Below are 16,978 nucleotides of genomic sequence, written 5' to 3'. Positions count from 1 at the left end.
ACACAGAAGAGCAGTAAAGGCTTGGCAATGAGGGTTAACTAACTTGTTTGGGGTCACCCAGCTAAGGAAGTGTCTGAGGCCACATTTGGACCCAGGACCTCCAGTTTCCAGGCCTGGCTCTCTATTCACTGAGCTACCTGGCTGCCCCTCTCATATATTTTTGATAAAAATATCTTAAGAAACGGTTTGGCATTAAAAGAATGAGCTTCAGTTATACAGTAAAATTACTTATGTGGAATTTTTTATTTAGATGAAAATATCAGCTAATTGATTACATTAAAAAAGAAAATAAAGATAAAGGTGCTCCCAATTTAATAAAATATAAAATTTTGGCCTTTGGTAGAAAGTTTTTAGAGTCACAAATTTTGAGTAAGGATAAGGGTTTTCAGATTTGCGTCAATATTCCTCCATTAGTGTCTCAAGATTTCCACCTATGAGAGGTTCATAGATTAAGAGCTGGAAGAGATTTTCCTGGTCATCGAGTCTAACACCTCATTTCCCCCTCCCCCCAATTTGCAGATGAGGAAAATGAGATCAAGTAGTTAAATGGCTTATTCAGGGTCATGCAGCCAGTAAGCTTCTGAAGCAAGATTCAAATTCAGATCTTCCTGACTTCAACTCCAAAGGATTATTTATCTGTTAAACCTCCTCTAGCTGCCTTCGAAAATCTCCTTTCATCTGGCTCCCCCAGTAGGGATCGAAAACAAATAACAACACATATTTCTATGTTACAAGTATCTTATCTTCATCTTCAGTCACAATTTTATAGTAGGTACAGATGTTAAATTTACTATCACCCTATAGTATGGGAAGGAAAAATGGAATTCAATGGCATTCTTTTGACTGTCTCACATCAGAAAGAAGTCAAATCTCGATATAACAATGTGGGATTGAAAATGTCAACATAAAGAATTAATATATTTACTTGAAATGTCAAAAAATGAGAGCCACATCAATCTGTGGTAAGTGCCCACAGTGAACTAAGTGGCACTTATTCCTAAGTGCCCTGCCTTCAACAAGCTTGCCCTTGACCAAGTCAAACATACCCTGTCATCTTTTCTTGTGGTGTTTTTGGTTTGTTTTTGGTATTCATTTGTTACACTGGGGTTTTTTATACAACAGATACTGTTCCTAACCTTTGACATCTCTAAATTAAAAAATGACACGGTCCTTTATTTCCTACTTCATTTTCTACTTACTAAAATGGGTACGCTTTTATTTATATCTCCATGTAGCTTGCATACAGCATCTTTGCCTATCTCTTCCTTGTTTATTCTTCTATGAATATCCCTTCTGGGGGTAGGAATCCTAAATTCTATTATTTAGTCAAATCTGTTTCTCTCTTTATGCATAATAAATCCACTGTTATCACAATTGTAAGAAGATGACCACCACAGTCCCATGGCCTGATGAATGAGAAGTAGCATTTGTTAAAACTGGGGAAAATCCAGTTATAACTTTGATACCTTCACCGGAACAAATTTTTAAAGTAATGAAATCCTTCCATTTGAAAAATACTTAATTGCTGGTTTGAAATATTTTAAATGAACTTTTAAAAATAATTTTTCATAGTCTAGATTTATTATTTTGTGTTTTTAACCACTGTACTTTTCATATTTTAAAAATACACAAAAGTGTCTTCAGATCTTCTTATAATTCTTTTAACCTTATACCTTGACAAATAAACTGGCTATTTCACATGAAAAGACAAGTCAAGTGCTGTAAAAGTCATTTTGAATCTTCTATTTAACCAACCAATATCTTTGGTTCACCTTCCATAATTTGGTATTGGCTGACCTGGGGAAGATGTTTAATTTAATTGGAGAGAAATGTTTTCATGGGCCAGGATAGCCAAGAAAAGTATTTTTTTTTTTTTAAATTAGAGTGAGAAAGCAAACTGAAAGAGCCTAGGCTTATGATGCACCCAAAGATGCTATAAGACAATCAATACAAATTAGTTACATTTCAGTAACTTTTTCTATGGCTAAACTTGAATGCTACTTTTAGAAGCATCTCCATCTGACACTCTCATTCTTAACCACTAAAACAGTTTTCTTTAGCACTAATAAAAATCCTTCAACTGCAAAAGGAAAATAAATTCATGATATCCAAGTTATTTGAGAAATACAGCATTTCAATAGCTCGAGGCTTCAACTTACCTTCCTGTAAATGGAAAGCAATATTTTGTCTTACAAATCTAAATTCTTCAAAAACCCATCCCCTCAAATGAACAGTTTTAACTTGAGCTACATAGGCCATTTTCAAATTTTAAAGCTGAAAATGTTGAGTGGACTTTTAGGAATATCAGAGTTAAGATCTTCATAATTTCAGAGAAATACGCACTACAACATTTTCAACGCCAACAAAGATAACATGCTGTTTTCTGAAATAATATAAAATGAAAATTTCTCCCAAGATGAGCCTAACTTATTAAGGCAGATGTTTTGGACATCGGGGTTGGGAAGAAAAAGAGAAGTTGGTTCCAAGTGACCTATATGTGGCAACAAAAATAACTTGTATACTTTTTCCTTCACTAAATTGCTACTTAAAACAAAACAAAACAAAAAAAGAGTACCCGCTTTTCTTCACAGCTGCCTTAAAATCAGCCTGATCCTAATGCCTTCTTGGTATTCAAATGGAAGTCTGTTACCCCATCTTAGTTCTATAGCAATGGGGCACCCCATAACTTAATTCTTTCTCTTTTGTCTCCTGGGCTGTCCTCTGATTTCTGGCAACCACCGTGTAAAATCAACCGAAAGAAGGCAAACACGTCTTTGCACCAAAGGGGTGAAAACCTTCAAGCCTCTGCCCTCTGAAATAGATCGTGTTTGCTTTCTGCAAAATAAATAGAAGTAAAACCGAGAGAGAGCAGGGACACTCTCAGCCGACCGAGTTTTTCAAAGACTCCTCAAAAGAATGAGGCTCGCCTCTCACCTTCCATTCTCCTGCTGCTGCTGGGGCTACTGCTGCTGCTGGGGCTACTGCTGCTCCACGTGCTCCTCCAGAGTAGCTGGATCCTGCACTGCAGCTGGCGGGAGATTCCCTGAACGGGGACTTCCCCTCTGGATACATACGAGTGGCGTCAGCGGAGGTTTAAAGTGACAGGAACTCGGTACGACTTCTGTGTACGGGGTTAGAGCGGCGCTGGCTGGTGGTGGCCTTTTAAAGGACTTTTATTACAAAGGACTGCCTGAGAATCATACATTCCTTTTAGTTTTCCCTCTATAAATGTCAAACTTGTGAACCAAAGCGTGAAGCCTCTTTTTGGAAAGAGAGGTGGTTGGAAGAGAGGATGCTTCAGAAAAGAAACTGTGCATCAGTGGCTGAGTTGAAAGAATTGCAAAAACTCCGAACGTGTGCGAATGTATAATACTGTTTTTGAGGTTGTTGTTGGTGGTGGTTTGGCTTGTTTTGTTGTAACTCTATTCAAAATATTTAGCTAACTGTGCTTAAATAAAGTCTCTCACAAATTTCTGATACATCATTCGTTCTGGACCCCTCCTAGAATTTATATTTCAACTTGTATTATAATCATTTGCATAATTATCTCCACCTACACTCTCCCCATTCCCATCTAGAAGCTATTTGAAGGCAGAGATTTGTGTCTTGTTGCATCTTTATTCTCCAACACTTAGCTCAGAGTGAGCTAATGATAAATGTTTGTCAAATAAGTCTTTTTAAAAAGTAGAATGGGTTCAGATAACAATCAGAACTCACGTGGTCCAAAGTACTAAGCAATTTTTAAACTTTTTCTTTTCAGATACTTTATTCATTTGTGTTCCTAAGCACTGCAATCTTCACATTTAAAAACTGCATTAAAAAAAAAACACCTAAGTATAAATTCTCCAAGTGACCTATATGTGAGCGAAGTAATGTTTTGAAAAAAAATGTAGAGCGTTGGAAATCAAGATGGTGCCTCCCTGCAGCTGGTGCTGCTGCTGTCTTAGGGCCTCATGCAGTCAAGTCTCCAGGTGTTACACTTGGATTTATCGAATGCTGTATACTCAAAGCTACCAAAATGACAAACCTCCAACAAGATATTTTAGAAAAGCAAGTTGTACATGATAGGGATTCATAGTTTCATGTACAATCTCCTGTTTTATGTGTGGAAAAAAGTCATTTTGTTTTGTTTTGTTTTCTAAAGTTGAGAATTAAAATGATTTGTTTTCAAAAGATGTCTTAGATCAGGAGATTTTAACCTTTTTTGTAAACCATAGACCCCCCTCCCCCTTTGGCAGTCTGGGGAAAAAACTACAGAACGCTTTTCAGAATATTATTTTAAATGTATAATATAAAACATATGGGCTTACAAAGAAAACAAGTTATATTGAAATAAAGATGTATTTTCCAAGCTTATAGATCCCTGGAAATGTATCAATGAACTAAGGGGTACATGGATTTCTATTAAAGAGCCCCTGTTTTGAAGTGTCTCAGAATAGACTAAAATACTTAATCATTAATTTTGAGCTCTAGGAAAAAAAGTGACATTGTTTGCTGATCCATTAATGTCAGAAAAAATAGTTTGTAATAGCTTGCATTTCTATTGTGTTTTAGGGGAAGCTAGGTGGTGCAGTGAATAGATCCCTGGGCTTGGAATCAGGAAGACTGATTTTCCTGAGTTCAAATCCAACCACAGATACTTACTGGTTGTATGACTTTGGGTAAATCACTTAATCCTATTTGCCTCCAGGAAATGGCAAACCACTCATATCTTTGCCAAGAAAACCCCAAATGGGGTCACAAAGAGTCAGACAAGACTGAACAAGATATAGTGCTTTGAGGTTTCCAAAGCACTTAATATTCTTATTTGATCTTCACAATAACTCTCTGAAGTTCTATTATCCTTATTTTATCTCATTTATTTTTAAGCCCTTACCTTCTGTCTTAGAATCAATACTAAATATGGGTTCCAAGGAGGAAGAGTAGAAAGGGACAGACAATTTGGGGTTAAATGACTTGCCCAAAGTCACACAGCAAGTATATGAGGTATGAATTTGAAACCAGATCTTCCTAATTTCAAGTCCTGCACTCCAAGCACTATGCAACATTGCATCTATGCACTGTCAGCACTTGTATTTAGGATTATAAATGTATAAACAAAAATACATCTGAGGGGGTAGGGGCAGGAAAGAAAAGAGATTTGGTGTTAAGAGGACCTGATCTGAATTCCAGCTTGATCATTTTCTGTGTAATCTAGAGTGTCACTTGTTTGGGCCTCAGTCTTTTGTATAATGATAGGGCTGGACCAAGTAACCTCTAAATTCCCTTCCAGCTCCAAATTCTATGTGCCCATGATTCTTAAGAGTTTTCTGAAAGGCTCAAAGTGGCTAATAAGAGCTCTGCATTGTTAGTGTCTCAGAAACAATTATTTTCATTTATGGATTTGAGCAATCACTTTTCTCCTCTTCTGGGACCTCTTTGTTCATTTTACAAGTATTCATTAAAATTACCTACTAAAGACTGAGATAGTTATAAAAAGACAAAGAAAAAAAATCCCTGCCCGTAAGGAGCTTATATTCCTTTGGGGGGGGGATACTATATATTCAAATTAATGTAAAACACACACAAAATTGATAAACAATTTGCCCTGTCCTTCTCTGTTGCCAAAATATTACAGAATTGATTGTAAAAGAAGGTATTTTAAGATTAGACATGCACTTTGGTTTTGGTTTTTTTTTTTTTGGTATGTGTAGGTGTCCCATTGGGGTTGAAAGTTTTTAACATTAATGAGATTATTACATTGGCAGGCCATGTCATAACATATCCATGTTTGCAACTTAAAGAATATATATTTTGGTTTTATATGTTTATTTCCCTTTGCCCTTCAATTTGTCCTGTACATAGTAGGTGCTTAATAATATTGAATGAATGGATGAACTTGCATTTTCTTTTAAGGTTATGACAAAGTAATACCATCTTGATGCCTTGCTTTGGCTCCAGTGTCAAAGGATAATGCCAATTTCATAGAATTGCTGTAAAACACTAATTTTAGTGCAGAAAGGGGAAATTTGTTATTTGTTAGTTTCTAAGGGCAAAAATAGCACATCAAAAGAAGAAGAGGAACAGGGATGGTGTGAGGATGAATGGTTGTGTTTGTTTAAAAATACTTATCTCCCCTGCAAATATATTTTATACTTATTTTTAATCTAGCAATTCAAAGTCTATTTCTTAAAGTCTGAATTAAATATTAAGTATTTCAAGCTCCTGGAAGAGTACTACTGGATAATGTTAAACTGGAAGATGGATGGAAAAAAATATTTTGTTTCAATGGCCAGCTACTACTTTGCTCATTCCTTTCCTGGGATTTGATTCTTTCCTCTCAGAAACCTTATAAAACATATATAATTAAAATGTTTATAATCTTTTGGGGATACTGAAAGATTGGGCAGTATGGTAATTTACCCTGAGTAAAACAGGAATAACAGGTTTCTCAGCAACACAATATAAATTCAGCCTAAATCTCCTCTAGAACAAGCAGTTGAGACTGAGACATGGATCTTGAGACATGGGGTAACCGACAAAGGGTGGGTCTGACTCACCTTATCACTTTTCACACTAACGCCATATAGGCAAAATTACCACTGACTAAAATTGAAAATCCCTGACAAAGGCTCCTTTCGGACTATCTGACAGAATCCTAGGACTGACTCGGCTCAAAGGAACTAAAACTGAAAACCCTCAATCTCACCCCCAAATAATCATTTTGCACCCTGTCTGAACCTTGGGCTCTCTTCCACCCACAAACATGCCGAAAATTAGAAGCTGGCGGGTGCTGTCTCCCTTTGGTGAAGGATAGACTACAAAAACGGAAGAGGCCGCTCTCTAGTTCCCCTCCCCCACACTGCCCCATCTCGATCCTCATCCTCCAGGACTCTGAAGGAACCTCTGAGGCTCAGTCTTGATGTTTGAGGTTCGTAGTTAGGTGGAGGATCTTTCTGTGATTTCTTACAGCTTCCCATGGGGGAATTTGTCAGTGTTTGGTTAGCCCAGCCATCACCCAATTGAGTGGTGGGGGGATGGTGGAAGTTGCCAAATTTTGGTTGCCATGGCAACTGATGACAGCAAGAGGAGGGTGTGTGACTGTAAGCGCCCAAAGCTGGGACACTGGAGGAGGAAGGGGGCGGAGCCTTCTTCACATGTCCCTCCTTCCTCCAGACCTTACTTTACCCGCTCCAGCCTCACTTCTGGAGGAGGTCGGGTTTGGGGCGAGGGTGTTATGGAAGAATAACGAGTGCTTCCTTTCAGACAAGAATTTGTGAAAAGAAACAGAGGGAATTCCCATGCGAAGCTGGCTCTTCGAGCTGTCCTAGGAGAAAATTCTTCTCACACGATGGCGGCCGTAGACCACTGGGAATAGGGGTGTGATGGGGCTGTGTCGGGGTTTCGGGGTGTCGGAGTGTCTTCGCTCCCTCTCCGGACTTGACCCCCTTCCACAGTCCCACAGCCGAAAGAGCCCGCGCTCCTTTCCCTCTTTCCTCTTCTCACCCTCCTCACTCTCCTTTCTTTTTGCTTGCAACTTAACGGACTTTTCCCCTCGGGAGCGAGAGGGGCCGCCCTTTGCTCGAGCGGGGACCGGTAAACTAGCCCAAGATAATCAGATTGAACTCGCAATGTGGCCCTAAGCACGCGACCCAGCGCTAAGCGCGCGGTCCAGGCCCTAGCGCCCACCCACCCCAGCATGCTGCACCCACCCCGGCGTCCAGCTCGCGGAACAGTCGCTTGTATGAGACGCAGCCCTTAGTGTCCACCCGGCGTCCAGCCGCTCAAATAAGATGCAGCCCTTTGCACAGGATATAGCGTACTGAGCGCGATGCAAACCCTAGCTAGAGCCGGCCACCGGCACGGTCGCAGCCCCTATCTCGAGATGCATCCCCTAGGGCGTGGCCCGGCTGCCAGCACGCGGTCCAGTCTTAAGCACTAGTTGCAGTCCCAAGTGTGCGGTCCCGCCCACCTTCCAAGCACGAGATGCAGCCGCTTGCTCGAGGCCGGAGGAACAGAGCGCCGGAGGAAGGCCGGGAGCGGTTTCCAGGGACCACTTAGTTGGCTGGGGAAGGTGGGGGCGGGGGCGGAGTGGGGGGGGAGGACGGACTGGAGTCAAGGTGAAGAGCCCTTCACCTCCTCCCGACTCCTCCCCCCCTCCCTTCCCTTGGAGGAAAGTCCCTAGGCCATGAAGCGAGGCTGGGTCCTGCTCCCTGCTGTGCTCCTGTTCCTTGCTGGAGGTAGGCTCAGAGTGCGCTCCCTCTCCTGCCCGTCCCTCAAAGGTGGGGACCACACCTCTTAAACTCTCCTGAATCTCAGACTTTATCTACCCTGGAGTTTCTTTTGCCCATCGTCCTTGGGGGCGGATGGGGGGTGTTCTCAAAGGACCGAATCCCCTCTCCCTCTTTTGACAGACACCGAGGCATGAGAGGGAATGTGATTTGTCCAAGGTCACACGCCTGATTAATGGAAGAGCCGGGATTATATTTCTCTGACTCTAAATCCCTTACTTATACGCTACTGGGGACTGAAATACTGATGTATTCCTCTCCTTCAGTTTGTTTCTTCCCCACCTTCCCTGGACAAATCTCACTAAGGAGACCGTGTTGGCTTCTTTCCTCAGGAGTGGGAGAGCAGCTTTCTGGCCCAGAAAAAAACTATATTTATGGCAACATAGGACATCCAGGTAATATGTGAGACCTTTCCCAGCACAGAGTACTAAGCCCGCCAGAATACAGCTCTATATTTTGGTAACCTTTCTTCTTACAGTATTCCCTTGAAATGGGCAGAGATTTTCCTTGTTTTTTGACAGACGGGGAAACTGAGAATCAAAGAATTTGAGTAACATTCACTGTGTGATAACCCAAAATGCCACAGCCTGGTGGTATCATCCTCTTGTTAAATCTGAAACAAAGTAGTTCGCAGAGGACAAAGGCTTTCATCCCAAAGCTTCCTACATTTCTATTTATGCTTTAAAGATACAATATGAAGGTGGCATCCACTGGAAAACAAAATTGTCACTGATTCTAACTATGAAAATCTGTTTTTAATTAAGTTCATTTATTTAAGAATATTTTTCCATGGTTACATGATTCATGTTCTTTCCCTCCCCTCCCTCCACCCCCCTCCAATAGCCAAGGAGCAATTCCACTGTTAGCATAAAAATCTTGCTCAAACTTCACAATTAGTTAACTCCCTTCCTCAACCTTCCCAACTCCATTGACCCCTCCAGGCTGTGATACTTTGGGGTGAGCTCTGAATCTGTCCAAGGAAAGTTGCTTTATATGTCGTTTTTTTTTTTTAATTTAAAAAAATACAATCGAGGCCAGTGTCTTGGAAAAGAAGGGGAAAATACTTTGATGTGAACAGTGTCTAGAGCAACCAGAGGATGTCTTTATTCCATTTAGAAGGGTTGTGCCAGATAGTATGAAAAGGGCTGGGGACACATTACTTATTTCTGTTCTCAAGAAACAACTTTCTACAGTGGAGAGTTGAGGGGGTGGAGAAAATATCCATAGATTAGTTCATGCACAATATGTGCAAAATTAATACAGAGTTATTAGGATGATGTGGCGCACAGGTGAGGAAGGAGAATCAGGCTTCTAGTAGCACTGGAGCTGAATTTTGGGGGAGTTGGAAGTTCTAAGAGGTGGCAAAGGAAGGGTAACATGGTGGGAGCCAGGAAGAGTGCAGCAACATTTGCAAGAAGGCACAGATATTGGTGATAAAATGTTTTCTACAGGGGAACTGCAAGTAGGATAGTTTGGTTGAGTTGTATAATGTGTAAGGAAAAGGAATGTAGAATCTATTTTGAAAGATAGGCTGGAACTAAACTTTGAAAGATTTTACATGCCAAACAGAGAAATTTGTATTTTATCTTAGCAGCAATAGGGAGCTACTAATGTTTATTGAACAGGCAAGTAAAAGAGTCTGATCTATTTTTTAGGAATACCAATTTTTAGCAGATGCTTGGAAGATAAATTGTAGAGGAGAGAAGTTGGATTTAGGGAGACTGCTCTGATTGCCTTAAATGTTGAAAAAGATTTTTCCCCTTTGGAAACATTTTATTTTTTAATAAACACAAATATAGTAATATGGAATTAAAGTAATATTATAGTAATAAATAATAATATAATATTGGTAATTTAGTAATTTAAAGTAACATCATAAGTAATAATATAGTAATATCAATAATCAAAAGTAATAATATAATAATATTAGTAATTAAAAGTAATATAGTAATAAGTGATATAATATAACAAAAGTTATATAATATTAATAATGCAACAACAAAATAATTAACAATATAATAAATAGCAATATTAGCAAATTAATAATAGAAAAATTAACAACATATTAATAAGAATAATTTAAAGATAGAGAAGAGTTAGGTAATTTTATGTTACTTTAAATATAATGCTAAGTGCTATTTGTCTTTTTTTTTTACATCAGTGAAAATCTATGTAAAAATGTACCAAAACAGCCCATTTCTTGCCTGCATGGATAATGAGCTTTCTCAAACAGAAATAATAGACCCCATAGCTTTGTGGATAGGACCAAATGGAAAGCATTTGAAAGGTAAATTATTTGAATACATCTAATTCCAACCATTCCATTTATGAAATGCGTGCTATATCCAAGTCATTGTACTGGGCACCAGGGAAAAAGACAAAACTGAAAACAACTTGCCTTCATTTTCAATAATGTTAACATTTTTGAGAAACATTATATCTCATAGATATAGCAATACATTGGTTATTAGGATTTTAACCCCAGTTTCACTACTTGTATTAATGTGGGCAAAGTTCATTTCTTATGTATAAAACAAAGAATATGGACTAGATGACCCCTAAGTTCCCTTCCAACTCTAAATCCATAATTCTATGATTGTTTGTGCTGGAGGAAGTAATCTTATGCTTTAGTTGCTGCTTTATGTAAAACCTGGTGAGTGAGGGGCAGCTAGATAGCTAGATGGAGCACCAAGCTTGGAATCAGGAGGACTTGGGTTCAGGTCCGGCCTCAGGCACTTCCCACCTGTGTGACCCTGGGCAAATCACTTAACCCCAATTGCCAGGCCTTTAGCCTTCTCCTTTCTTGGAACTGATATTTAGTTTCAATTCTAAGATAGAAGGTAGGGGTATAAAAACAAAAACAAAAACAAACATGGGATAGTTGTAACACTGGTAACTTACCGTGCAAACTATAAGGATTTTGGTGATGCTAATAGTGTTAGGTATCATGTAATTCTTTACCCTCAAAGTTTAAATCTTACAAAACCTGACATTTATCCTCAAAACACTCCTGGTGTGCAAGTGGAATATCTAATATGAATATCTTTTTGCTCCTTTTTTTTTAGCCCTTTTTTCTCCCAGTAATATTCTGTTGTATTTTCTCCCAATTACATATAGAGAAATTTTAACATTTTTTTCTGACATTTTGTGGTCCAAAGCTTCTTTCTTCCTTCCTCCTCTCCTCCTCAAGATAACAAGTAACATGATAAAAGTTATGAATGTTAAGTATATCTTTTTGGAAGATTATAGGTGCTAATGGATTACAAATAACATTGTTAGTTTGGTTCAACATTTATTTGGTGCAACATACTCTTCTTGACGCTGGTTATAACAAGAATGAAACAAGACAGCCTCTGCTTTTAAGGAGCATCTTAATGAAATGGAAGGAAATAAGATAAACAACACATTGTAAAACAACAATAATGATATGCTATAATATAACTGGACAGGAGAGGTTTGATTGTAAGAGATGTGAGAAATGAGAAACTATTTCAAGAAGGGTGAATCAATGGAGGCTTCATGAAGAAGCTGGCATTTGAGATGGTTCTTGCAGGAAGAGTTTTTTGGTAGGCAAAAGAAGGAAAAAGACAATTTCAGGTGTGAAGAACAGTGTATGCAAAGGCCCAGGTGCAGGAAAGAACAGGATAAGATCAAGAACATTGAATTTGCCTTTTGGTGGTGGTGATTTAGATGCCTTTTGTTTTTTCACTAAAGTCACCAAAACCCAGAGCTCTCTCTGTAACAAAGAGTGTTAATGAGAATTGACCAACATAACATATGTCTAATGATAATAATGATAACTAGCATTTATTTGGCCCTCTAAAACATGTAGAGCACTTTACCCATAACATCTCATTTTATCCTTACAACAATTCTAGGAGGTAGGTACTATTTGTTTTAAAATCATATCCAATTCTTCACCACCCACAGACCATAGCACATCAGACTCTTCTATACTCCACTATCTCTCAAAATCTATCCAAATTCATGTTACTGGCTTCCATGACACTTCTGTCCATTTCTCATCCTCTGCTGTTCTCTTCTCTTTTTGCCTTCAATTTTTCCCAACTCAAGATTGTTTTCTTTTAAAAAAATATTTTATTTTCCCCTATTACATGTAAATTTTTTTTCATTTTAAAAAAGTTTCGAGTTCCAAATTCTCTCCTTTCTTCTGACATTACCTCCCTCAAACCCTTTGTACTCTCCCCCATCCTGAGACAGCAAGCAATCTTCTATAGATTTTACAGGTGTAATCATGTAAAACATTTTTTCCATATTAGTCATACTGTGGAAAAGATCTCAAATGAAAAACAAAAAGAAGAGAAAAGAAAATGAAATATGTGTATGTTTCCATCTGCATTTAGACTCCATCAGTTCTTTCTCAGAGGGCAGTCAGCGTTTTTCATTATGAGTCTCTAGAATTGTCTTGGATCACTCTTTCGCTGAAAATAACTAGGTCATTCACAGTTGTTCATAAAAATTATATTATTATCACTGTGTATACTCACTTCATTTTGCATCAGTTCATATAGGTCTTTCCAGGTTTTTCTGAAACCATTCTGCTTGCCATTTCTTATAGCACAAGAGTATTTTCTAACAATTATATACCACATAGTTCCATTCCACTCCCTAATTGGTGGACAGCTCCTCAATTTCCAATTCTTTGCTACCACAAAAAGAGCTGCAGTAAACATTTTTGTTCAAATAAGCCTGTTCCCCCCTTCTTTTTGTATCTCTTTGGGATACAGACCTTTTTAATGGTATTGATGAATCAAAGGGTATACATAGTTTTAGAGTCCTTTGCACATAATTCCAAATTGCACTCCAGAATGGTTGGATCAGATCAGAATTCCACCAGCAGTGTATTAATGTATCAGGGTCTTTTCCAGTGAGTATTATCTCCTCCATTTATGTGACCAAAGTATTTCAGCTTCAGCTTCATCATTTGACTTTCTAGTGAGCAGTCTGGATCAATTTCTTTAAGGACTAATTTGATCTTCTTGTTGCCCAAGAGATTCTTAAAAGTCTTCTCCAGCACCACAATTCAAACTCATGAAGATGAATCTTCCTCATTTCAAGCTCAGTGCTCTATCCACCTATCCAAGTACTATTATTATACCCATTTTATAGGTGAGGAAACTGAGACACAAAAGTTAAGTGATTTGCCCAGACTCACACAGCTAGTAAATGTCTGAAGTCCATTTTGTACAGGGGCCTACCTAACTCCCGGACTAGCATTTTATCTACTATGCCACCTAGCCACAGAATTCCATATCCATAATCACCCATTCCTGAGAGGAAGAAGATGCTTTCTCTGATCCTTGGGGCCAAGATACCATTCATTCTGACATCAATTTTGCTTTCATTTAAATTATCACGGTCATTGTATTATGTTGCTCTTCAGGTTCTGCATTCTTTTCAGTTGATACAAGTCTTACTATTTCCTCCAAGTTGCTCATATTTATGTCTTACAGAATACTAAAATTCTGTTATATCATATAGCACAGTTTGCATAGCCATTTTCCTATCATTGGGTTCCTTTCTGTTTCTGGTTTTGTTATGTTTTACAAGAAAAATAGGGGGCAGCTGGGTGGCTCAGTGGATTGAGAGCCAGGCCCAGATATGGGAGGTCCTGGGTTCAAATCTAGCTTCAGACACTTCCTAGTTGTGTGACCCTGGGCCTAGCCCTTACCACTCTTCTGCCTTGGAGCTAATATACAGTATTGACTCTGAGATGGAAGGTAAGGGTTTAAAAAAAAAAGAAAAGTAGTGCTACAAATATTTTTGTATTTATGGGACTGTATATTGTATATTCTCTCTTTGACTTCCTTGGGACATAGATCCAATTGTAGAATCAGTGAGTAAAAGGGTATAAAAAGTTTTATGGCTTTTCTTGTGTAATTCTTTATTTTTATTTTTCAAAAGCCTTATATTCTGTCTTAAAATTAGGGTTAAGTGACTTGTCCAGGGATACACAGCTAGGAAATATCTGAGACCAGATTTGAATCTAGGACCTCCCATCTCTAGGTTTGGCTCTTTATCCATTGAGACACCTAGCTGACCCACATAATTCTAAAAGAGGAATAGAGTGTGAAAAGTCTTGAATCCCAGAAGACAGAATAGATATATCATTCAGGGAGTAGTGTATAAAAACTGAAGATTTTAGCTGGTGAGCGATGTGGAAGATTGGCCAAGAGAAATATAGATGGGAAAGAATAGAGAATAGGTACAGGGAGACAAGTTAGGAAGAATAGAATAGGAATAGAAAAGTAGAAAGCCAGAAGATTTTGAGTGTGAAGGTTTTTTTTAGACACATATTCATATTATTCTCATAATATAAATATTATCCCAGGTAACATACTTTTTTGGAATATATTTTATGCAGTGAAACAGTATTCTGCAGTGAAGTTTTTATATTTCAGATCCTTCATTAAATGACAAAAAAATAAAAGTGCCTTTTCCTTTTTTATGTTCTTTCATCTTTATACTTTATGGTTAAAGTCAGTAAATTATCCTATTCTATTCTATAATTATAATAGTCCAAGTGAAAGAGGGAATAAAGGTCTAAGACCTTGGAGTTGAAATTCAGGGAGAGAGATTGTAGAGTTCAAAAGGATAACACTTCGAAACTGATTGATTATGGGCATGAAGAAGAGAGAAGAGTCGAGCTTGAGTGATTGGTAGAATTTGTTGTATTAGCAGCAAGAGAGAAGTTAGAAGAGTAGAAGAGGTAGATTTCTCAGACACTTCTGGTACTCCAGGAAAGTAAATCTGAATTAGTTGTTCGGTCATATCTGACTCTTCATGACCTCATTTAGGGCTTTCTTGGCAAAGATACTGAATTGGTTTGCCATTTCTTTCTCCAGCTCACTTTACAAATTAGGAAACTGAGGCAAACAGACTTCCCCAGGGTCACTCAGCTAGTAAATCTCTGAGGCCAGATTTGATCCTTGGAAAGATGAATCTTCTTGACTCCAGTCCCAGAACTCTATCTAGCTGATCCATCTAAATTATTGGCTTACGTAAATTAAGAATTAGAATTAGTTGGTTTTTTTCTCAGAAGACTCAACATCAAAGAAATCTAAAATGTAAAATTGTTATGAAACAAAAATGTCCCTAGCTACAATACCTGTTTTTCTGTAAATGTAGCAGAATTTCTCTAATATAGAAAAATCAAGATTGTACTAGATTTTGTCCAGTAACATTGATTATTTGATTCTGTAGTTACATGTATCATTATGTTTTGAATCCGCTATGCACTTAGTAATTCAATTTTGCCCTTTCTATTTAGAGACGAATCATACTAACTTAACTCCAGCAGGGAAGCTGATGATCACAAATTTTAGAGAATTTATGTCTGGATCTTATGTATGTATTCTTACTTATAAACTTGTCAGTGAAGAAACACAAAAAGAACAAGAGATATATAACACATATACATTTATGATATTTGGTAAGTATATAAAACATTTCTATCACTATATATGATGTGAAACTGAGTTACTTGCATGATTTCAACATTTAATGAAATTGCTTAAACTATGATTATAATTTAGAGCATAATTAATTTACACAATAGGCAGGTATGTGGCACAGTGGGTAGATTTCAGGACCTGGAATCAAGAAGACTCATTTTCCTGGGTTCAAATATGGCCTCAGAAACTTCTAGTTGGGTGACAGAACAGAAAATCTGCCTCCAAAAATTGCTGAGAGTGTTAAGATGTTAAAAGTATAATAACGAGCAGTGGGGTAATTATTAATTAACCCCGAGTTTCCTGACTTTAGAACTCTGGAGCCAGTTGTCATTGCCAGAGGTGGAAAAGTCCATTTCTCAAGATTCCTAGTCACTGACCTCTGCTAAGAGAAGAAAGCATTAAAGCAAAGAAGGCCTCTTGGAATTTAGAGCTCACTCAGGCAAGTGTACACTGCCTGTTGTGAGCTTATAGCTACCATTGCATTTGTGAGGGGAAGAGAAATGGATAAATCACTTCTTTAGCCCAAAAGTCAAGGGAGAGTAAGTACATATTAAGAAAAGGGCCCAAAGTAGGACTGAAGAGGGAAAGCTCACTCTTCTTAAAAATTATTTAATATATTTTATTTTCCTTAATTACATACAATAATACTTTTTAACATTGATTTTCCAAAATTTGAGTTTTAAATTTTCTCCCTTTCCCTCTCCTCCCCCATTATATTTTGCAAGATGTAATTGATAGCTGTAATACTCATTTGCTAATTCAGAAATCACCCCTCACAAATCATTGTTCATTTCCACAGCCCTATTTCAAGGAAATAATGTCAAAATAACAAATAGGACTTCCCCAGGGTCACATGGCTACTAAGTATCTATGATAGGGTTTGAACACAGCTTCTTAACACTTAATCCTGTCTGCTTCAGTTTCCTTATGTGGAAAATGAGCTAGAGAAGGAAAAGGCAAGGCAAACCACTCTAGTAGCTTTGCCAAGAAAATTCCACATGAAGTGTGAGACAGATTGAACAACAACAAAAAATTACTTTTGCCAGATGAGAGGATGTTGAGAGGAATATATGTGTAATTAGCAGCTGCTGTGGTCCCAGCAGGAAAGTACAGTATGTTCTCTGGGGTAGAGAATGGCCCTTCCTTCCTTCCTTCCTTCCTTCCTTCCTTCCTTCCTTCCTTCCTTCCTTCCTTCCTTCCTTCCTTCCTTCCTTCCTTCCTTCCTTTCTTCCT

General features: G+C 38.1%; 1 protein-coding gene across 1 annotated transcript in view; it reads left to right on the top strand.

Annotated features, from left to right (window-relative positions):
• Positions 1–8,167: 8,167 nt before the first annotated feature.
• The window catches only part of ZPBP2 (zona pellucida binding protein 2), a 21,960-nt gene continuing 13,149 nt past the window's right edge, over positions 8,168–16,978 (top strand). Inside the window, exons 1-4 of the mRNA XM_044673959.1 lie at positions 8,168–8,219; positions 8,603–8,665; positions 10,432–10,557; positions 15,562–15,723. Coding sequence (XP_044529894.1) covers positions 8,168–8,219; positions 8,603–8,665; positions 10,432–10,557; positions 15,562–15,723 — 403 coding nt within the window. The remainder of the gene's footprint in view (positions 8,220–8,602; positions 8,666–10,431; positions 10,558–15,561; positions 15,724–16,978) is intronic.

The sequence above is a fragment of the Gracilinanus agilis genome, chromosome 4 (assembly GCF_016433145.1).
Source record: "Gracilinanus agilis isolate LMUSP501 chromosome 4, AgileGrace, whole genome shotgun sequence".
Taxonomy (NCBI): Eukaryota; Metazoa; Chordata; class Mammalia; order Didelphimorphia; family Didelphidae; genus Gracilinanus; species Gracilinanus agilis.
The sequence above is the reverse complement of the archived record's forward strand: the minus strand, read 5'-3'. Positions and strand labels throughout refer to the sequence as shown.